At 40.5% G+C, this 23,230-nt stretch overlaps 1 protein-coding gene across 1 annotated transcript in view; it reads left to right on the top strand.

Moving 5' to 3' along the window:
* The window catches only part of bbs9 (Bardet-Biedl syndrome 9), a 390,202-nt gene that overhangs the window by 250,153 nt on the left and 116,819 nt on the right, over positions 1–23,230 (top strand). Inside the window, 3 exon segments of the mRNA XM_034173643.1 lie at positions 536–631; positions 5,025–5,197; positions 5,326–5,478. Coding sequence (XP_034029534.1) covers positions 536–631; positions 5,025–5,197; positions 5,326–5,478 — 422 coding nt within the window.

Raw genomic sequence — 23,230 nt, forward strand, 5'->3', positions numbered from 1 at the left:
GATTGCGTTTATGTCATGTACACAACACACCATGAATTAATCTAGCCCCTTTACACCCAGCACCCTGGTTTACACTGATATTTCCTGCTACTTAAATTCAAATGGGTGTGAGGACATGCTGCAAATCCACTTGTACCGTCTTACTGAACTTGTGCCACAGATTGTCAAGATAGGGCCCTGAATGTCCAAACTTGTATGTAAAGCATCAGCTGGTATGTCTGTGTGTGCGTGGTTGTGTATGTACCAGAGTCTGTTTCTGCATGTTTATTTATGTGTGATTCTGCCTGATTTAGCGCTGGGAATCAGTCATCTGGCAGTGACCACAATCAGGAGCTCCGATCTGAAAACATGGAACACATAAACACATATGCAAACACATATTCTGAGTGGGCTCAGTTTAAATTGCTGTTCTTTTTGTGTGGAAAGAGTTTTGTTTAAACTCGTGTGTGGTTATATTCTGTGAGTCTCTTTACCGTTTCTCAAAAGTCTTTCCTGCATTATTTCTCTATTTGTATCTGTCTTTTTCCCTTTGCAGAGTTTTCACAGAAATCAGAAGATAAGGATGGGAATAGTTTGGCTTTTGAGTTCCTGTCAGGAGCCAAAGTGACTGTGCTGGCCTCAAGGACCTCCCGTGAGTCTCCCAACAGAAATGATGAACAGGATTTTTCCTTATCAACAATTTTTTGTTTGTCATTCTGATGAGATGCTGGTATAGTATCTCCATCACATCTGGTACAAATGTGGCAAACATTTGCATCTGACAGTGATTTAGACATTCAGGGTTCCCCCCAATATCTTATTTACAAATTGCACTGTTTAAGCAGAAAGGATTGGGTTCTACCTTTCCAGAAATCGTATTGAATAGGGGCCAAGACCCCAGTGATCAAGAAGTACTGGTTGATCTTTATCATTATCAAACTCAGCTGCAAAGCTTGACAAGAAAGGCATTACTTACAAATGTTCATTCATTCTTTTTTCTGTTGCCACTTATTCCAGTTAAGGGTCAGTATGGGTTAGAGCTTGTCCCAGTGGTCACTGGGTGAGGGTCGTGGTACACCCGGGACAGGCCGCCAGTCTATGGCAGAGCCAAAGATTCACACTGTCATTACCATTAATTTAAAGTTTCCAGTTCAGCTAGTCTGCATGTCTTTGGAGGTGGGAGGAAGGTGGAGCACCCAGAGGAAACCCACACAGACATGGGGAGAACATACAGACTCCACACGGAAAAGAGCAGGTTGCAAACCAAACAACCTCAGCCGGCTCATTTTGATGCAAAGGATCAGTGGCTTTATTTTGAGTCTACCTCAGATATTCAAGCTTCTCACCCTGTCCCTCAGCATGAGTCCAGATACCCAACAGAGGAATGTCATTTCTGTTGCTTGTGTCCATGACTTTTTTTTCTCAGTCATTACCCAAAGATCATGGCCTTCGGTGAGAATAGGGGCAATCAAAAGTCTTGCCTTCTAGTTCAGCTCTTTCTTCAGTCTGATACAGTGTCCACTAAGGGTGTAACAATACATGTATTTGTTATGAACCGTTTTGGTACAGGACGTTCGGTTCAGTACAGGACTGTACACGGGTGAGTTTGCATTGCGTGTGTTTAGTGTAATTCCTGAACTATAGAGCGCACCTGAATATTAGCCGCACCCACCAATTTTTAAAAGAAAAAATAAATTGTACATAAATAAGCTGCATTTGTCTATAAGCCACGGGTCTCCACGTTGTAACATGAGATATTTACACAGAAAGATGTTAGACAGAAAAGTTTTTTAACTTTTAATTAAATACGTACCGTAAATGCTTTTTTTCCCTGAAGTGTTACACGTAAATGTTACACGGCATCCACCGTGCGCACACAGTGTCTCTGCTCCACATGGAGAACTCAGTAATTTTATAACTTTTTCTTGAGATTTCATTGCGTGTGCAGCCAGGCTCGCATGGAGCCTGTGGTAAATGAGACGTTATGGAGGCGCTTTGACTTTTTCGACTTGTTGCGCCAAGACCGGTGGGAACGGGTGGGCGGGGGGGGGGGCTCCGTTCCGCTAACTGATCTGACGGCGCAAAGTGCCGCAGAGCGACTTTTCTTCACTAAAACACACAGGTAAGACCTTATATTTACACTGTGTGTGTGTGTGTGTGTGTGTGTGTGTATGTGAATTCAAACTCCACAGGAGCACAGCTTTCAGGAAATCAATCGGCAACATCAATTGACATATTTGTTGTTTATTTGAGAATGTTTTATTTAAGTTATTACCAGGCAGCACTTTGCAATTATTTTATTTTCATTTGTATGATGTTACAATCAATTGTTGCTTTGAACAACAAGGAAATTTAGGTTTTGCATTTTGTTCCCATACTGTACCGAAAATGAACTGAACTGTGATCTCAAAACCGAGGTACGTATCGAACCATGATTTTTGTGTATCGTTACACCACTAGTGTCCACAGGCCCTCAGATGCTGCTTCAGTCAGTCTATTGATCTCATGATCTCTCAAATGATAGACTTACTAATGTTGTGTAACAGGTGTTAAAATAACACAAAAACTGTGCATATTGTTGCATTCTGAGAGGAGGCAATCATTGTTATTTGGCTGTTTTTTTGTTGTTGTTATACATGCGTGGTTCATGCTGGAATATTTATCTATGACCTTTGTGTTGGGTATATTATTATTATTATTATAGCCTGTGAAACCAGAGAAATCTGAGAACTCACACTTGATTTGGTAGAGTAGCACAGAGAGAGATGTTCTTAAAAGCATGAAATTTCAGTTGCACCAGAAGGCACGTGGAAGACTCCAGCCTAGAATTCTTCTTGTATGAAAATCCCTCTCTGTTCCACTCCATGCTGTATAACTGATGATGCAACTAGCAAAACCTGTGCTATACAGTTTCTCCAATAACAGCCACAGACACTTATAACTCCTAACCTGGTTGTAAAAGTGATGATTTGTACTAACAGTAACTTTGGCTAATTCCTCCTCCTTCTGAAATGGGAGGAACTGTGGATAAACTGTGGAAGTAAAATTACAACACATTCTGTCACTGTCAGTATACTTATGCCTCTGACTACTTTTTTCTTACTTTCACCTTTTTCAACTGCTTCGAACCCTCTGTCAGTACAAAAGTTTCCTTTTTAAAACTCTTCATGTAGTTTGCATTACCAACATGCAACTTGACAAAACAGTTAATTTCACCTCCAAAACACACTCACATCACCAAAACTCTTCATGCATGTATCAAAATAAGCTTGGACGAGCAAAACACTGGCAAAATCCTCACTCAGAAATTGTCACTCAGAAATTGTACACTGTTGGTTATAAAACATTGACCTAAAAACATCAACAACAGGAAGCATTATATGAATGTTGAACTTTTTTCCACAGCCCATATACTGATACAAATGACAAATGAATCCTCAACACTGACAAGCTCAGCTAACAGGCTATGAATGAATGAAATCAGTATTTCATTATGGAATAAGAATAGCACCTTTTCGCTTTATTGACAGTACTAAAGTGTATGTAATAAGAATGAATCAAAAATGCAGATGCAGCAGATTTCTGCATAGAGTAATTTACTTGTCCAAAATGAAGTATGAACCAACCAACCAAACAAAATCATGAAATTCCAGGGCTGTAATAATATTTTCAAAAACAAAAATCATCAGCATGTATAGTATAATGACTTACAGTGTACAGTACTGTGAGGGTTCTTGTCCTCCTGCTCTTCTGCGTTTGGCTGCAAGTTCTCATCATTCTTCGCAGAGAATAAGGACTGTTACTACAACTTTAAGGACACCCCACAATGGCGCATGGCGCACCATGCTCCGAGTCGCCATCGAGAGGCAGAAAACACCACATCATTTCTAAACGGATGGCTGTGTGGAGCTGGGACCATCGTGAGCAATTTCTCTGGTTATCACAAGAGCCGGACATCAGCCATTTTCCGGCAGATTTCACTTTTAACAAGAGATTTTGTCATGGAAAGCCACGCGGAGGCTTCGCGCGTCAGGACCGATTCGCTGATCGAGCGAGACAAAGGAACACCTCCGTTTCGGAGTGTTAAAGGACAAGTTTGGACAAGCCCAGCTCTCCACAATTTCTCTTATACTCACTGGGCTGGTATGCATTGAAAGCCGAGATAGGCATGTCCCAACTTGTCCCCTGGCACTCCGAAACGGAGGTGTTCCTTTGTCTCGCTCGATCAGCGAATCATTCGTGACGCGCGAAGCCTCCGCACGGCTTTCCATGACAAAATCTCTTGTTAAAAGTGAAATCTGCCAGAAAATGGCTGATGTCCAGCTCTTGTGATAACCAGAGAAATTGCTCACGATGGTCCCGGCTCCACACAGCCATCCGTTTAGAAATGATGTGGTGTTTTCTGCCTCTCGATGGCGGCTCGGAGCGTAGCGCGCCGTGCGCCATTGTGGGCTGTCCTTAAAGCTGTAGTAACACTCCTTATTCTCTGTGAAGCCCGTAAAATTTTCACCGAAAGCCAGATAGATTTTCGAATGGTTTCCAGCTGCTTGTCTCTAACAGTTTCTGAAAAAAATAATAAGGTCGGATACTTTTCTAATAGACCTCGTATAGTACTTTTGTTGTAACCATTCTTCCAAGATTTGAAGTTATTGAAGAAATGCCTGAAATTTGCCATCAATCTGTTCTTAATGTGTTTTTAACAATTTTGAAAACAGTGGGTTAGCTTTTGGAAAAATGTGCTCCAAATATAAAGTGTTTGGTGAGGTAGTAGAGTATGAATGAGAGAAGAGTTCATGTATTTTGCAAAATGTGGCCACTGAATACATTTTGTGTTAAATAAACAGAAAATGATTCACACTTTGATCCACATAGACCTCTGTTTCAGGTGCTGCATGAATTCAGTTTTGACCAATGCATGCTAGCAATAAAAAAAACTTCAATACTACTTTACTTGCTGCTTGTGCCACAGATACCCAGTATTTGTTACTCGGTGGTGTTGAGGTTGATGCACTTCTTAAAACCCTGTTGTCCTTTGTGTTTGTCAGAGCGATACCGTATTCAGAGTGATAGTTTTGAGGACATGTGGTTGGTGGTGAAGGAGCTGGTTCAGAGGTTTGACCAGCATTTCTCCAAACTGGGAGTCAAGGACTTCAGGAAAAGTTTCAGTGGACCTCTACCTCTGCAGGACTACTTTCTGTCTGTGGATCAGCACTTCCAAGTAAATTTGCTTATGACATCACAGATATTTACTCAATCAAGTGTCAAGACATTTTTGAAGACATACCAGTGACTACTTGAAATTGATTTTAAACAATGTCAAATTGTGTGTGTGTCTTTGTCCTTTAGTTGCGTGTCAGTGCTCAGCAGTACCAGGACCTGTTGTCAGAGCGAGCAGTCCAGTTCAGAGCTATCCAGCGTCGCTTGCTAACTCGTTTTAAAGATAAAACACCGGCACCTTTGCAGAACCTGGACACACTGCTCGATGCTACATATACTCAGGTCAAATACACATGTACACACACATCACCTTCTTTCTCTTGTTCTTTCAAATCAACATTCATTGCAAAACTCACACACACTCACTTGCAGATATGTTTTTCTTATACAGTATTTGTAGCTCTAGTGCTGCTTCATAGTTAGTGGACACTGTAAAGTCCAAATGAGTTGCTGTAGGACCTTTTCCCTATTACCTTCTGTAGAGGGAGGCAGCTTTCTTTGCCTTTAAATCTGAGTTTCTCACGCAGCAGGATAAGGTCAATTTCTTGCATCACAAATTTAAACAGGCCATAGCTCAGAGTGCAAAAGAACATGGGAGCACAGACAAAAGCTTTTCATGCAATGTAAATCATAATTTGCACGGGCCCACTCCTTTATTTTCCATTATGACAGTCTTGTTCAGACAAATACAAAGTGCACCATGGAGGTGTACCAAATTGAAGGTTGGGTGGAGACAGTATTTACAGCGGACAAGAGGATAATATTGCTCGTATCATACATGTCAGAATTTGCAGAATCGTGCAACAAGAAGTTAGTTTCCTCTTGAGACAAAAGTAAAAAAACGATATATGCTTGGAGAAAGATCAGCTTTCCACATCCAGCTGTCCGGTTCAGTATAAAAATATTCTGAAGTCCAAAATAAGCAGTGTTTAGTAATGGGTGCAAAGCAGATGAAAGTATAACATCGCTAACAGCTGTGGGGTGGTCAAGACATGTGCACACACTTGACAACACAATTGTTGCCTTATCAGTCTGTATCACCTGCTTTAATCACTGACACATTTCTTGTGATTGTACACTATTTGCAAACTTGAAATCCCTCTCTGGATGCTGACATTTTCCACTTTTCTGTTTAGATTATGGTATGATTTTGCCACAACTCTGGAAATATGTACCTCTGCTCAGGTTGGACATCATTGTTTTGCTGCTGCTTGTGGTGTCACATGCAACTGTTGTCTCACTGGTTGCACCTTTGGTAGGCCAGTGTCAGCTAAGCCAAAGTTGAGTTTAGTCAAACTTTGAGTATAGTGGAGGAAAAAAAGTATTTTTATTTTGTTGCATTTACTTTGTCTATTTATTTAACTGTTTGATTTATATGCCTTTTAATCCAATTCACCTTTTACTTTATATTAAGGTACTGCAAATGGCTTACTTTATTTTCAAGTACACGAACAGAAATTATTTTTTTCCCCTTCAAGGCCATGCTTACATTCAGAATTAGAAGTAAACCATTTTGCCAGTGTTTGGTGAGAGTTACAATAAGTAGTTCAGTTGTTTTTTTAATTCAGGCACATAGTTACACAATTTCAATTTTCAATTTATTTTAATTTATATAACGCCAAATCACAACAGAGTTGCCTCAAGGTGCTTCACACAAGTAAGGTCTAACCTCACTAACCCCCAAAGCAACAGTGGTTACACTCTGTTACAAACAGTTACACACATTTACGCACTTCCTCTCCCCACACATGAAGTGTTACTCCAAGACTTCCTACATGTTTGGCAGGTCTGTGTAACTGCATAACAGAGAAGAGTGAGGGAAGCCACCAAGATACCCGTGATAACTCTGAAGGACGTATAGGCTTCGTGCATTAAATGGACCTAACAGATCAGGCTACGGACAGCTGCTAAAAGTGCTAACACTGTACCGCAACTACTTTGGCAGCAAAGCGGAAGGGTATCATTTAGTGGGCTTGCCCAAAGATCTCTAGTTTTCTTAATTTGGGGAATGCAAAATTAAACTCTGACGTGTGTGTGAACTTTCACACACCAGTTAGGTGTTAGTGAAGATTTACAGTGTGAGACCTGAAATCTGCTAATTTATGAACATCCTGTCTGTAGCTGATTAGCTGTGAGGTCAGATCCAGTGGGATATGCACAGTTAAAATGCCTCCATGTGTGCATGTCTGGGTGTGCTGTTTTTGAGGTCAATGAAAAGCTGATTTTAAAACGAAACAGCCATTAGGCGTTTCCCCTTTTGTTTAACTGATGTATATATGAGGATGGAAACATGTAGTGTTTGTGTTTGTGTGTGTGTGCGTGTGTGTCTGTGCGTGCGTGCATGTGAAACAAAGTGATGGTTCCTTGCCCCTGCTGTTTACACTAAAGGCTGACTTGGCGGTCATCACTTCCACCGTTCATTAACTTTGCGTTAGCGTGGTGAAACGATGTGACATCATCTTTTCATTAGTTCTTAAAACTGTCAGTGCGTCAGTGTTTGTCTCTCAGTGATCAGAGCTGATCTCTCTTCGCGCTGTGGTGTAAGTGCACATCCTCACAGAGTGCACAGAGACGTTTCTGGAGCTTAATGAGAGGAAATAAACGAGTGTGTTGAAGTTCTTGTTGCTTTTCTAAATGTAAACTTCAGATTGCCTGGGCTGATTCCAGGACAAGTTCTCAGTTGACCACTTTTAAACATGTCTGCTGAAAATGTTAATGCAGAAACTCTGTCTAATGTCTACTCCTGAAGCGCTTTTATGAGTATCGCTTAACTGCTGTCATTTTTAAGGTCTTAACACACCAGAGGCAAATAAATTGAGTGATTGTTTCAAACATTAATGGTGTGTTTTTGACTCATGTACTGTCACTGCAGCAATTCAAGTCTGTGTTGCAGTTTCAGTGTGCAAACCTGCAGCTTTTACTTTTGTGAGAATTGGGGGTGTTGGCAGAATATATAACTTTAAATTCACAGCACAATTTATGTGAATTTCTCATCTACTGTGATAAATTTTCCTGAGACATTTCTAGAATGGTTGTGTTATTTGACCCATTCTTGGTGCATTGGCATTTTAATCTATAATAGATATTGGACATGCTTGGAAAGGATCAATATAACCATCTCATGGTTTGAATATTTTGAAATTACATGAGACATGTAGTTTGATAATCGTTTATCAAGCAACAGTCTCAAACATTATTGTTCTGGCTTCATGCATATGAAGATTTGCTGCTTTTGGCTGCAAATTCACCGCTGTTACATTCTGAGTACGCATGTGCAGTGGTGCATAAATGTCGCAGGACTAAGCGTGAACTCCAAACACTGTTGCCTGTGTGGGGGACAATGCATTAAATGCATATTTGTCCAAAATATGTCTGAGGAGCAGATCTCTGTGCAGGCTAAGGAGGACCGGATGCCCTCTACAGTGTGGCTACTCGACGGGTCGGGCTGGACCAGCCATGTCAGCACAGTGCTTAGGTGCTTAAAAATCTTTTTTTTGTTGTTGTTGCTGTTGTTGGTGGATTGTTAATGAGATTTATTTTCATTGTGAGCAGAAGGTTGAATGACAGATCTCTGTGAACACTGATCGTGAATAAATGGAGCACTGTGACACTAATAAAACTTTTTCAGCTTTTTGTCGGTGGTGGGACAAAGTGGCAGCAGAATGGAAAACACACCCGGAGCACTGTATTACACCAAGGGACCTCTTCAAAAAATGCTGCATTTATTTGTAAACAATTTCCACAATAAGGCAATAAAGTATTTCCAAAACAAAGACATCTTATTTGGACACCAGTGTGTCTCTGATGATGAATCTGGATAAAATGAGGCAGTAACAGGTCAGATTAAAAGACTTTACTTACTGTGTGTGTGCAGGTCTACTTCACATAAGACAAGTGTCTGTTTTTGTTAATTTAAAATAAAATAAAATACAGGATCTAATGGCTTTATTCCTTTTTGCAAGGATTTGTTTCAGATATAAATAACAGGTTTTGACAGAAACATTAAAGTGCCTGTTGGGTGTGAGTCAGGTTTGGACAGGAATATGAGGCTCGAACCAAACTTTAGTGCCCTCCAGATCCAACATAGATGGCGCTTTGATATTGACACATTGGTTTGCAATAAATTCACAAGTTGTCTGAGAGCTGCTGGGGACAGACAAGGACAAACTGAGTGACCTCGAGACCTCCGAACACAGAGACAAAGTCCAAGAGGTGAGGTCAAGTTTGCCTGCATGCAGTGTGCCTTTTAGTGTTTCTTAACAGCTGAAAAATATTGAGTCGGTGGTGGGGGTTTCATGACCACTGGAGCAGTATGCTTGAGTGTTTTTGATGAATGAATTGAACATTGCGTTTTTATAGCATTCTGCAGTCTGCCTCAGAACACTGAAAGTCTGCTGTTTTTCCAGCTTTCTGACCAAACACAGCAATCATTTGTGTAAAGCACATTTCAGTCAAGACATTATAGTTTCACAGAAGCTGTTTTTATTGTTATAATATTGAGTGATGCCAAAATGTGCGCACACTGCATACAGGATTACAGCTGTGACAACGGAAATGTTCTTATTGTTGGTCTTATTGTTCTGATTGTCACATCTGGGACATGTTTAAGGTACTTTGTCCACCTTTCTTTGGGCAAGTTATGGACATTTGTCGCAGTGTTATCCAAAGATTCAGTCATGTCCGTGTATGTACATGGAGGATTCATGCCCACATTAGAAGGTGCTGCCCCCACGGCGTTCTACATGATTGTCTTTCCGGAGTGCTCAGTGCGCATGCACTGAAGAATGTAACATTTGATATTTATGAGATGCCCTTTGTTTAATTAAAAATTTTTGACATATTTATGGATAACGGAAATAATCGTTAGTTGCAGCTATTTTTAACTCAGAGATGTTTCAGAGTCTGTTGTGTAATAACACTTTATAGGTGTTATTTAGGATTCAAAAGTGGGATGCATTTTGTTAAGGTTAACTTCAAACTATCATTACCTTGAATTCAACAAAGAGATGTGTGTGGTGCATTGGTTTCCTTCCTCTTTTAGTCATCTTCTGACATCAGTGTGTGAGTGTGCTTGTGGGAATGGGTGAATGTGAGGCATAATTAATTGTAAAGCGCTTTGAGCATCTGATGCAGATTGAAATGCACCATATAAATGCAGTCTATTTAATATTTCTTCAAAAACACACATTGAAAGTTAGGTGGCTTTCCTCCTCTAAGTGCCAGTTGATTGAGTGTGTGTATGTGTGTGTGTGCGCGTGCTGTAATAACCTATTCCCATACTCCTTCAGCCATGATGCATGGGATTTAGCAATGCATAGCTCACTGACTGAATTGCTTGTCATGAAACGTTTGTTTGAATGAAGTCAGGTTTGGTCATAGAGCTCATACCATCAAAAAGGAAGTCTTTGGAACAGTGCCATTAATAAACTGTGGTGTAACGTGAAACTGGTAATCGGCTCGTACCTATGAAATATGATTTTGTTATTTATTTAAAAGAAGACATTTAGAATATAGGCTTGTCTCTAATTGAAGCCAGCTTCAAATTAAAGTCTACTTCCTTTGAGGTTTTGTATTTGTCAATTTACAGTACATACTGTATGTACCCAAGCTGCAGTTTGAATTACCTGCTCCGTCTGATGTCATGACTGTGCTTCCTCCAGCTAATGCTTTCTGCTGTCACTGCTGTCCATCACTTCTTTTCTTGTTCTGGCTTTCTTTCTGTCTCTGTCTCAGTCTCTCTCTCTTCCCGCAATCCTGCAACTCATATGCGGGAAGTTTCTGACACATTATACACTCTGTAATCTATACACACCCGGCATAATGGAGGCTATCGACGGCTAGCGGAAGAGTGATGAATGCGTCAAATTAATAATTCATGTCAGTATTAGGAGTCATGCTGTGGAGGCCAAAGCCAGATCAGCAGTTTAGCTTTTGTAACTGGCCAAATGTTTACAGGAACAAGAATCTCAACAGAATTTTAGACTTTTAAATTCAGCTTTAGTGTCACTACACATAGGACAGCTGTGAAAGCAACTCTTACAGCTGCTCAAGTTTTGTGCCATAAGCTACAAGTGGGCGCACCTCACCTGATTTCCCTAATCGGCTTTTTCCTTGCAACATCCAGTGCAGTCCTGCTGAGCAGGCAGTCCACTCGGCAAACGTTGGAAAACATAATTTTTTCCGGAGCTTGGTGAACTCCCAGCTGCACTCAGCTCAGGATGGGCTAGGGCTGTCCCAGCAACGCAACACAGTGTAACTCTGGCCACTTTGTGTGTACTCCATATTTAACTCCTGTTATCTGGGGTATTTTTTTTCCTTGTTCTCTGTGATAATTGGACACCTGGTTGTGTCAAGCTTACACTAGTCCCCCTGGAGCAGAGCATGAGGTGGCTCACACCATTGCTGACCTGGCCAGGAGTTTCGCCCAGTTCCAAATAAATCTTGAACATGTTCAAAAAATGGTTTAACTGAGCTTTACTGACCTTTTGTGCTGATGTATGCTGAGCAGCATGTCAGTCTCTCACTCACTCAATGCATTTTACAGGGTTTATGTCTGAGCTTTTCATCCACCCTTCCATTTTCTATACCCACTTACTCCAATTAAGGGTCATGGGGGCTATCCCGGCAGTCATAGGGCGTGAGACGGGGTACACCATGGACAGGATGCAAATACTGTGCCCTCCAAAAGTATTGGAACACTTGGTATTTCACACATTTTAATTTAGTTATGCATTTCAAATACAAAAAATACAATAAATAAAAATTTATAAAATTTCCTTCCTTAAACTCAAACTGAAAGTAACTCTCTGCAACTTGATACAAATTAATTAAAAATATAAAAGCCAAGCTGATGGGTTGCAAAAGTAATGGAATGCTTTGGTATAATACCTGTAAATCTGTTTTATTGCCAGTTTTCTTTAGACAAGTCAGGGGATGGATACATGAACATTTCCAAGTCACTGAATATGTCTTGGACTTTATTTACATCATGAAGAAATACAAACAGTATGGCACTCTATGGTAAATCTGTATGGAGTAGATAGTTCTCAGAAGAGAAGACATTATAAGCTTCTCTGGCTGTGATTGCAGAAATTGAACAAGTGCATGTTTTCCTTTTTTTTTATCACCACTTATACAGCTTCATGATGAAGTGTGTATATAGGAGGATGTTCTTTCACCAAAACATCAAATCCAGGCTTGCATCTCAGATATACCTTCTGGCAAATTGTAGCTGAACTTTCAGGTTTTCTTTTTAAGAAAATTTTTAAGAAACTTCTCAATGACCTCCTGTATATGGATTAATGGAGTAATGGATACAGCTGACCATGCAAACTGTTAGACCAATTTCACACAAAAACAGTAATGACATCAAAAGTGCTGAGATGACAGCGGCAGCGTTCACAGGGGAGGTGATGGTCTAGGGGAGGTGAGGGCTTGAGTCTAGAAGACCATGGGTTCAAATCCCCGCCTGACTGGAAAATCACTAAGGGACCTTGGGCAAGGTCTTTAATCCCCTATTGCTCCCGGTGTGTAGTGAGTGCCTTGTATGGCAGCACCCTGACATCGGGGTGAATGTGAGGCATAATTGTAAAGTGCTTTGAGCAGCTGATGCAGATGGAAAAGCGCTATATAAATGCAGTCCATTTACCACATCTACGTTTCAAAGTATTAGACATGTAGAGAAAATGTTACAAGTTCATTAACAATAAAAATATCTGAACTCAAAATCAGCCATTTCCCCACATACAGTATTAGCATTGGGTCAGAAATTTGACCTTGACCTTGATCATTGATGGACCTTTACCAAAAATTAATAATTTCATCCCATCCTTTGGCCAATGTGCCAAATTTAATCTAAATCAGATTAGGTGTTCTTTAAATGACTTTCTGACATGCAGTGGTGGGCACAGATAACCAAAAATTAACTTCGATAACAGATAATCAGATAACTGAAAAGTTATCTTTGATAAAGATAAACCGATAAACCACCCAAAAATGTATCGGAAGTTACAGATAACAGATAACTTCCAGAAGCAAGCTAAGAGCAGCTACAAAGCCCAACTCTCTACCAATCACAATGCTCCGGTCAGGTGGAGGTCTTGGAAAATAAAGTTATGCTGACTTATGGTTTGGTGTGAATACTGATAGAATAACTCCATTAATGTCCATTCTGTCATTTGTGCAAAGTTAAAATATAACATATATCTTTTAATGTTGAATAATGCACTAATTCTGAGGTTTTGTAAGAAACACAGACAGATCGCAAAGGATTCTGGGTAAAAGTGCCTCTGCTAAACACTGATTGGTTCAGTCATTCATTATGTAAACCAACACGTTAATGTGACGTGTGTCGTGTGTTGGTGTTTACAGATAAATGTGCTTTTGTAAAATATTCCATTTTTTATTTGTAAAAACAGACATTTTTACAGAGCCCTGGAAGTGTCATCGCAAAATGTTTTGCATGTGGAGAGAATGTGCACACGTTTTATTAGTGCTGTGCGCACGTTTTATGATGTTGTAAAACGTGCACTCAATATTGTCTTGACACATAAATGTTGGCTTTACACTGTGCGAGTTTTGGCCCTTTTTCAGATGATTTTTCATTCGTGCGAGAATTTTTTTGGACCGAGTTTCAGGTTAATCGCGCGTCCTGCATCGTGTAGTGTACATGGAGTAAAAAGCTGCATTTAACATCTCACAACCACCTCCTGATCGCCGATCGTATGGTAGAATGAAAATCAAACCTGTTTGATATTATTCTGGTCGGCCGTCGTGAGGGTATCCTGCTGCTGAAGAGCAACAAGCATCCAACCGCTCGCACTGTGCCTGTGCAAACACCGCAGACCTGTCTTGTAATGTTTTTTTTTTTTTTTGTCATTTTGTTTTGTTTTTAAACTTTGATGTCTCCCATTGAGAGTTTTTGTAAGTTAAGTTTGAAAAAACTTAACTTGTGATTAAAAATATCATACAGTGTCTGCCCAGCTTCAGGACGAATAATGCCATGAACTGCCATGAACACTACTGGCCAGTAGATGGCCTTGAAAACTTGCCAAAACAAAATTCCAGATAATCCGTGTCTGCTACATTTAAGATGCATGGAATTTAACAAACGCAAATACAATAACATCTATAAACCCAGAGAATATATTCACCAGAGTTTTAGGCACTAGAGTTTAATGCTGTTGTCCGTGGAGCCTGAACAGAGTGTCTGAAATGCATTTGTCCTGTCGTGAATGTACTGAGATTACCCTATCCTACCCATAATGCACTGCTGGGCACAGCATGTGCTCACTAAAACCTTAAAAATTAGCACATTACATTACACATTACTTTAAAACTAAAACATATATCTGATATTTTCACTTTATAAAACTTCAGACATAAAAGTAATTTTAAATAACTTGTCCAAAATGAGTTTGGTTAAAATTTGAACCATAAGTTAAAAATGTTTGCCTCTGGATGACTTGGGTGATATTGCCAGCGTATCAGTATGGTGTTAAAGGAAATTATTATTTTTTTTTCGGTCTAAAAGTTATTGGACAAAAATGTATCGGAAGGTATTAGTCCGATAATGGTTTTTAACGTTATCTAAAAAGATAATCCGATAATGAAAACATTATCTTCGATAATTATCTGTTTTCGGATTATCGGAACTGTGCCCACCACTGCTGATATGTACATACACATAAACATACACTCTCTGGCCACTTCATTAGGTGAATCTTGCAAGTACTGGGTTGGACCCCCTTTTGCCTGCAGAACTGCCTTAATTCTTCATGGCATAGTTTCAACAAGGTGTTAGAAACATTCCTTGGAGATGTTGGAACATATTGACATGATGGCAGCATCACACAGTCATCCATTCAACCAGTCTGCCCATTCTCCACTGACTTCTGACATCAACATGGCATTTTAGTCCACACAACTGCCGCTCAATGAATATCTTCACTTTTTCATCCCATTCTCTGTAAACCCTAGAGATGGTTGTGTGTGGAAATCCCCGTAGATCAGCAGTTTTTGAAATACTCAGACCAACCCGTCTGGCACCACCAACCACGCCACGTTCAAAATCACTTAAATCCCCTTTCTTCCTGATTCTGATGCTCCATTTGAAGTTCAGCAAGTTGTCTTCACCACGTCTAGATGCCTAAATGCACTGAGTTGCTGCTGCGTGATTGGCTGATTACCTATTTGTGTTAACAATCAGTTGAACAAGCATGCTTAATAAAGTGGCCGTTGAATGTACAGTTGCATAGTGACCAAGGTGATCACAAGAGAGTGCTCTTCCAGTAGTGTCATGAACAACAACAACAAATAACAAATGAGAAGACATTTCAAGGAAGGATTTACAAGGAAGACAACCATAAAAGTTCCTTTTTTCCTCTGTCATTCATCCAGTTTGGATACATCAAATCAAATAAAATCAAATCAATTTTATTTATATAGCGCCAAATCACAACAAACAGTTGTCCCAAGGCGCTTTATATTGTAAGGCAAAAGCCATACAATAATTACAGAAAAACCCCAACGGTCAAAACGACCCCCTGTGAGCAAGCACTTGGCGACAGTGGGAAGGAAAAATTCCCTTTTAACAGGAAGAAACCTCCAGCAGAACCAGGCTCAGGGAGGGGCAATCTTCTGCTGGGACTGGTTGGGGTTGAGGGGAGAGAATCAGGAAAAAGACATGCTGTGGAAGAGAGCAGAAGTCAGTCACTAATGATTAAATGCAGAGTGTGCATACAGAGCAAAAAGAGAAAGAAACACTCAGTGCATCATGGGAACCCCCCAGCATTCTAAGTCTATAGCAGCATAACTAAGGGATGGTTCAGGGTCACCTGATCCAGCCCTAACTATAAGCTTTAGCAAAAAGGAAAGTTTTAAGCCTAATCTTAAAAGTAGAGAGGGTGTCTGTCTCCCTGATCTGAATTGGGAGCTGGTTCCACAGGAGAGGAGCCTGAAAGCTGAAGGCTCTGCCTCCCATTCTACTCTTAAAAACCCTAGGAACTACAAGTAAGCCTGCTGTCTGAGAGCGAAGCGCTCTATTGGGGTGATATGGTACTATGAGGTCCCTAAGATAAGATGGGACCTGATTATTCAAAACCTTATAAGTAAGAAGAAGAATTTTAAATTCTATTCTAGAATTAACAGGAAGCCAATGAAGAGAGGCCAATATGGTTGAAATATGTTCTCTCCTTCTAGTCCCCGTCAGTACTCTAGCTGCAGCATTTTGAATTAACTGAAGGCTTTTCAGGGAACTTTTAGGACAACCTGATAATAATGAATTACAATAGTCCAGCCTAGAGGAAATAAATGCATGAATTAGTTTTTCAGCATCACTCTGAGACAAGACCTTTCTAATTTTAGAGATATTGCGCAAATGCAAAAAAGCAGTCCTACATATTTGCTTAATATGCGCACTGAAGGACATATCCTGATCAAAAATGACTCCAAGATTTCTCACAGTATTACTAGAGGTCAGGGTAATGCCATCCAGAGTAAGGATCTGGTTAGACACCATGTTTCTAAGATTTGTGGGGCCAAGTACAATAACTTCAGTTTTATCTGAATTTAAAAGCAGGAAATTAGAGGTCATCCATGTCTTTATGTCTGAAAGACATTCCTGCAGTTTAACTAATTGGTGTGTGTCCTCTGGCTTCATGGATAGATAAAGCTGGGTATCATCTGCGTAACAATGAAATTTAAGCAATGCTTTCTAATAATACTGCCTAAGGGAAGCATGTATAAAGTGAATAAAATTGGTCCTAGCACAGAACCTTGTGGAACTCCATAATTAACCTTAGTCTGTGAAGAAGACTCCCATTTACATGAACAAATTGTAATCTATTAGATAAATATGATTCAAACCACCGCAGCGCAGTGCCTTTAATACCTATGGCATGCTCTAATCTCTGTAATAAAATTTTATGGTCAACAGTATCAAAAGCAGCACTGAGGTCTAACAGAACAAGCACAGAGATGAGTCCACTGTCTGAAGCCATAAGAAGATCATTTGTAACCTTCACTAATGCTGTTTCTGTACTATGATGAATTCTAAAACCTGACTGAAACTCTTCAAATAGTCCATTCCTCTGCAGATGATCAGTTAGCTGTTTTACAACTACCCTTTCAAGACTTTTTGAGAGAAAAGGAAGGTTGGAGATTGGCCTATAATTAGCTAAGATAGCTGGGTCAAGTGATGGCTTTTTAAGTAATGGTTTAATTACTGCCACCTTAAAAGCCTGTGGTACATAGCCAACTAATAAAGATAGATTGATCATATTTAAGATCGAAGCATTAATTAATGGTAGGGCTTCCTTGAGCAGCCTGGTAGGAATGGGGTCTAATAGACATGTTGATGGTTTGGAGGAAGTAACTAATGAAAATAACTCAGACAGAACAATCGGAGAGAAAGAGTCTAACCAAATACCGGCATCACTGAAAGCAGCCAAAGAGAACGACATGTCTTCGGGATGGTTATGAGTAATTTTTTCTCTAATAGTTACAATTTTATTAGCAAAGAAAGTCATGAAGTCATTACTAGTTAAAGTTAAAGGAATACTCGGCTCAATAGAGCTCTGACTCTTTGTCAGCCTGGCTACAGTGCTGAAAAGAAACCTGGGGTTGTTCTTATTTTCTTCAATTAGTGATGAGTAGTAAGATGTCCTAGCTTTACGGAGGGCTTTTTTATAGAGCAACAAACTCTTTTTCCAGGCTAAGTGAAGATCTTCTAAATTAGTGAGACGCCATTTCCTCTCCAACTTATGGGTTATCTGCTTTAAGCTGCGAGTTTGTGAGTTATACCACGGAGTCAGGCACTTCTGATTTAACGCTCTCTTTTTCAGAGGAGCTACAGCATCCAAAGTTGTGCTCAATGAGGATGTAAAACTATTGACGAGATACTCTGTCTCACTCACAGAGTTTAGGTAGCTACTCTGCACCGTGTTGGTATATGGCATTGGAGAACATAACAAAGAATGAATCATATCCTTAACCTAGTTACAGCACTTTTCGAAAGACTTCTACTGTAATAAAACTTATTCCCCACTGCTGGGTAGTCCATTAAAGTAAATGTAAATGTTATTAAGAAATGATAAGACAGAAGGGGGTTTTCAGGGAATACTGTTAAGTCTTCAATTTCCATACCATAAGTTAGAACAAGATCTAAAGTATGGTTAAAGTGGTGGGTGGACTCATTTACATTTTGAGCGAAGCCAATTGAGTCTAATAATAGATTAAATGCAGTGTTGAGGCTGTCATTCTCAGCATCTATGTGGATGTTAAAATCGCCCACTATATTTATCTTATCTGAGCTAAGCACTTAGTCAGACAAAGGTCTGAAAATTCACAGAGAAACTCACAGTAACGACCAGGTGGACTATAGATAACAACAAATAAAACTGGTTTTTGGGACTTCTAATTTGGATGGACAAGAATAAGAGTCAAGCTTTCAAATGAATTAAAGCTCAGTCTGGGTTTTTGATTAATTAATAAGCTGGAGTGGAAGATTGCTGCTAATCCTCCCCCTTGGCCCGTGCTACAAGCATTCTGACAGTTAGTGTGACTCGGGGGTGTTGACTCATTTAAACTAACATATTCATCCTGCTGTAACCAGGTTTCTGTAAGGCAGAATAAATCAATATGTTGATCAATTATTATATCATTTACTAACAGGGACTTAGAAGAGAGAGACCTAATGTTTAATAAACCACATTTAACTGTTTTAGTCTGTGGTGCAGTTGAAGGTGCGATATTATTTTTTCTTTTTGAATTTTTATGCTTAAATAGATTTTTACTGTTGTTGGTGGTCTGGGAGCAGGCACCGTCTCTACAGGGATGGGGTATTGGGGGAATGGCAGGGGGAGAGAAGCTGCAGAGAGGTGTGTAAGACTACAACTCTGCTTCCTGGTCCCAACCCTGGATAGTCACGATTTGGAGGGTTTAATAAAATTGGCCAGTTTTCTAGAAATGAGAGCTGCTCCATCCAAAGTGGGATGGATGCCGTCTCTCCTAACAAGACCAGGTTTTCCCCAGAAGCTTTGCCAATTATCTATGAAGCCCACCTCATTTTTTTTTTTTAAACTGAGTTGTCCATACATGACAGATATGCTCAAAGTGTGAAGCTAAATGTCTCCATTTTTATCTCATACTTTTTATTTTCTGGGGTAACACAGTTAACATAACCAAAGATTCATGAAACTCTCTGAAACGCAGCCCATTCCAATGTCAACAGTTTACCGTTGCTGATTCAGACATCTAATGGCCCAGTCACACAGCACACGATGATTCCTGAATGAAGGGAAAAAGTAAAAAGTGTCACAATTCATTGAGAAAAGGTGGACGAAAGAGCTTTATCACCAAATATCCTGCGAAGCAAGAGCACAAAAGGGATGAAAGAGGAACTTAACAAAACCGAAGCTACGATCTTGGCGCTTTAAATGAAACACGTCTGGAGCCACTGCTGGAGCAGTGTGTGTCTGCATCTCTTGAGTTCCAGGACTCGTCGCTGGGACGGAGCTCATAGCGCCTGAGTCCTGGAGAAACTGCAACCAGAAGCTGGGGAGATCTGTGTGCACGTCGGTGGACCACCTGCTCTATTCCTCATCCAGAACAAAACAGGGATCATCTCCTTCATCATCTGAACCCTCACTGTCAGACGACACGCTGCGCGCTCCGTCTTTCTCCAATTAAAAAAAAACCTCTGGTGTGCCGTGGTCACTCACTCTTTATATAATCTTTTGAATTGTCTACCTGTTGCCACATGTACAGGATGGCTGGATTGTCATTCCTACAGTCATATTGTTATATTTAATAAAAAATAATAAGCGCACGCAGGAGCTGCTGCTGCTGCTGCGTTCAGTACCGTTGGAAAATGCACAACTTTTTGTTGTTTCAAATTCAGCAGTTGCTTGTGGCAAAATAATTAATTGTATCCAACAAAAGATTAATTCTTCCCTATATAAGGTGTTTGAGCCCATTGAACCTGACTCCCCACCTAGATAAAAAATCCAAACAAGCAGGCTGAGTTTGCCCTGTAATTTCTGACAGTACATGAAGCAGCAGCAGCCTCAGCGCTCACAAACTGGCTTCTGCTCTGTGTGAAAACATTCAGCTGCTCGAAAGAAGTCAAATTAAAAAATAACATTACAAAAACTAAACAAATGATTAAAAAACGTCAAGAATCACAGCAAAACGAAACACAGATGAATTGAGGTTTTTGTTGTACTTCGTTCAAATTTTTCAACAGTTTAAAAATCCTGACGAAGCGCCAGCTGCAGGAACTAAGCTGCGTGAAGGTTAAACAATGCCAATGAAAGTCCAGATTTCTTGTTTCGTCAGGGCTTCTTTGCCCTTTGTTAAGTGCCGTGTGACTGGGCCATAAGATGCTGTTCCGTTTTTCAGTTGATACCATAAAATGGTTGTAATACATTCAAGGTCAAAACTTTTCACCAGGTCCGATGTCAGAACTATTGAGGAAGTAGAATTTTCACACTTGTTTACTTCGCAAAGCAGCAACTCCTTGTGAGTACTAATGGTGCTTTTCAGCCTCCCAGTGTCAAAAGCATGTGTGGCCAATCAGGAATGCTGGTGAACCAGGCACCTCTTTCATTCCTGGCCCAGAGGAATGTCTCCTGGGTAAATTTCTTCTGCATCATCTTTGCCAGTGACGGGATTTCCCCCTCGTTAGTAGTGTTGTCTCCACATGCAGTGACCGGCCATCGTCAACGAGCCTTCAGAGATAAGAAGAACTAGCTCCCTGTGTGAAAACCCTGTGGTCAGCTCTGCATTTATGCAGCAGTGGATAGTGTTTCCATTGTTCACGCTGCTTTTATGGTTCCATATTTTATTCATGAATTCCTGAGAGCTAGAGAGGGGAGTCTCATCTCATGTATATAAATATATGTGTGAGCAGGAAACGTTTTCATCTGCTGACCACAGTGGCTGCATTCCAAAAAAACACTCAATGTAAGTCTTTGACCAGCCAAATATGATTGATGACTTTTGGAATCTGGTAAGATCTATGAATGATTGCTTATGTGTCAAAGTGGCAAGTAGAAAAGTCACCTCAGTCATATACAAAATTCAGCAGCAATAATTTTGAACCTGCTTTCTGAGTATTTGTCTGTCCTGGTCCAAGGTGTACTTCTCCATTTCTTTCCATCATCACTGCTAAAAAAGCCATCAGTCTTCAGGACTCCTCTGTTTTTAACTCTGCCCTTTAACTGGTCCTTGATAAATGTGTGGCAACCAGACGTTAGTCAGGCAGTTTTGTTCCTCAGCTATCAGGCTTACTATCCTCTTAATTTGAGAGGAAATGGCTATCACTCAAAGAAATAAAAACTAAAAGCCGTAAAACAAGTTCCTGAAAATGGGCGGAGATGCCAAATGGGGCAGAAAAGGGGAGGGAAGTTTTTCAGTTTCCATAAATATTTTCATCAGCAGTGTTTCCTCTGGAGGTGAAATGTCTGTCGTTTGTTAGTATTAGCATTAGCGCTGGGCTAGCAAGCACTGCTGTCTGGGAGGTGGGGGTCTCAAGAGCCAGGCCTGGCCAAGTCAGTTGAGCCTCCCTGTAATTACAAGTCAAATGCTGGGAGAAGACGGCTCACTGAGTAACGGGGTGACTGACAGGCCATCCCTTGGTCTCGCAGGGCCCCTAATGAAGGCTTCTAGTAGACAGCAGTTTGATTTATCTGGCCCCAAATGGGACTCGAAACACAACTAAACATGGCTAAACACAGATCCCAGTGTGGCGCACATGACTACCACCATTAACAGATGTGTTTGCATTCTAAGTATGTTGAAAAATTCTGACATGTATGCATTTATGTGTGCTAATTTTTTATATGGTCATTTGAGAGTGTGCATATTAATGACATTAATGACTGTAGACAGACAGTTATCTATGTGAGCATGATAATGAAGTGTAAGCACTTTACTGTGTTTGGGTACTGGATATCTCTATATATGAAGTTCATATGCAAAACCCAACATCTCCAAAACCACACATAATTGAGGCCATTGTGCACTTGGCAGCTTAGGTAACTATCAGTGTGCAAAATATTAAAGAAAATGCCATTTTCATTTTATTTATAAAGACTGTGGTTGGCTCTCACTGCGGTATTGTATCACTTCCTGTTCCGGAGCTGTATCTGTTAGCTGTTTAATCTGCGTAGTTAGATTGATTAGATTAGATTAACTAGATAACGATTTGTTTCACAGTGTAATCTTCACGTGCCTTAACTAAAACACTCCCTCTGCTGAATCACCTCTAAATTATTTACACATTATTCACTTTGTGTGTTTTTAGGAATCCACTAGCTTAGCACAGCTACTAGCTCTTAGCCGGTTTAGCATGGCGGCTTCTCCTGTCTCTCCCGCACTTTTCTGCTCTGGGTGTGAAATGTTTAGTTATTCCTCGGCCTCCTTTAGCAGTAATGGTACTTGTAATAAGAGTAGCTTATTCGTAGCTTTGGAGGCCAGGCTTGGCGAATTGGAGATTCGGCTCCGCACCTTGGAAAATCTTACAGCTAGCCAGGCCCCTGTAGTTGGTGCAGACCAAGGTAGCTTAGCCACCGTTAGCTGTCCCCCAGCAGATCCCGAGCAGCCGGGAAAGCAGGCCGGCTGGGTGACTGTGAGGAGGAAGCGTAGTCCTAAACAGAAGCCCCCTGTACACCACCAACCCGTTCACATCTCTAACCATTTTTCCCCACTCGGCGACACACCCGCCGAGGAACAAACTCTGGTTATTGGCGACTCTGTTTTGAGAAATGTGAAGTTAGTGACACCAGCAACCATAGTCAGTTGTCTTCTGGGGGCCAGCGCAGGCGACATTGAAGGAAATTTGAAACTGCTGGCTAAGGCTAAGCGTAAATTTGGTAAGATTGTAATTCACGTCGGCAGTAATGACACCCGGTTACGCCAATCGGAGGTCACTAAAATTAACATTGAATCGGTGTGTAACTTTGGCAAAAACAATGTCGGACTCTGTAGTTTCTCTGGGGCCCCTCCCCAATCGGACTGGGAGTGACATGTTTAG

Source organism: Thalassophryne amazonica, chromosome 7 (assembly GCF_902500255.1).
Source record: "Thalassophryne amazonica chromosome 7, fThaAma1.1, whole genome shotgun sequence".
Taxonomy (NCBI): Eukaryota; Metazoa; Chordata; class Actinopteri; order Batrachoidiformes; family Batrachoididae; genus Thalassophryne; species Thalassophryne amazonica.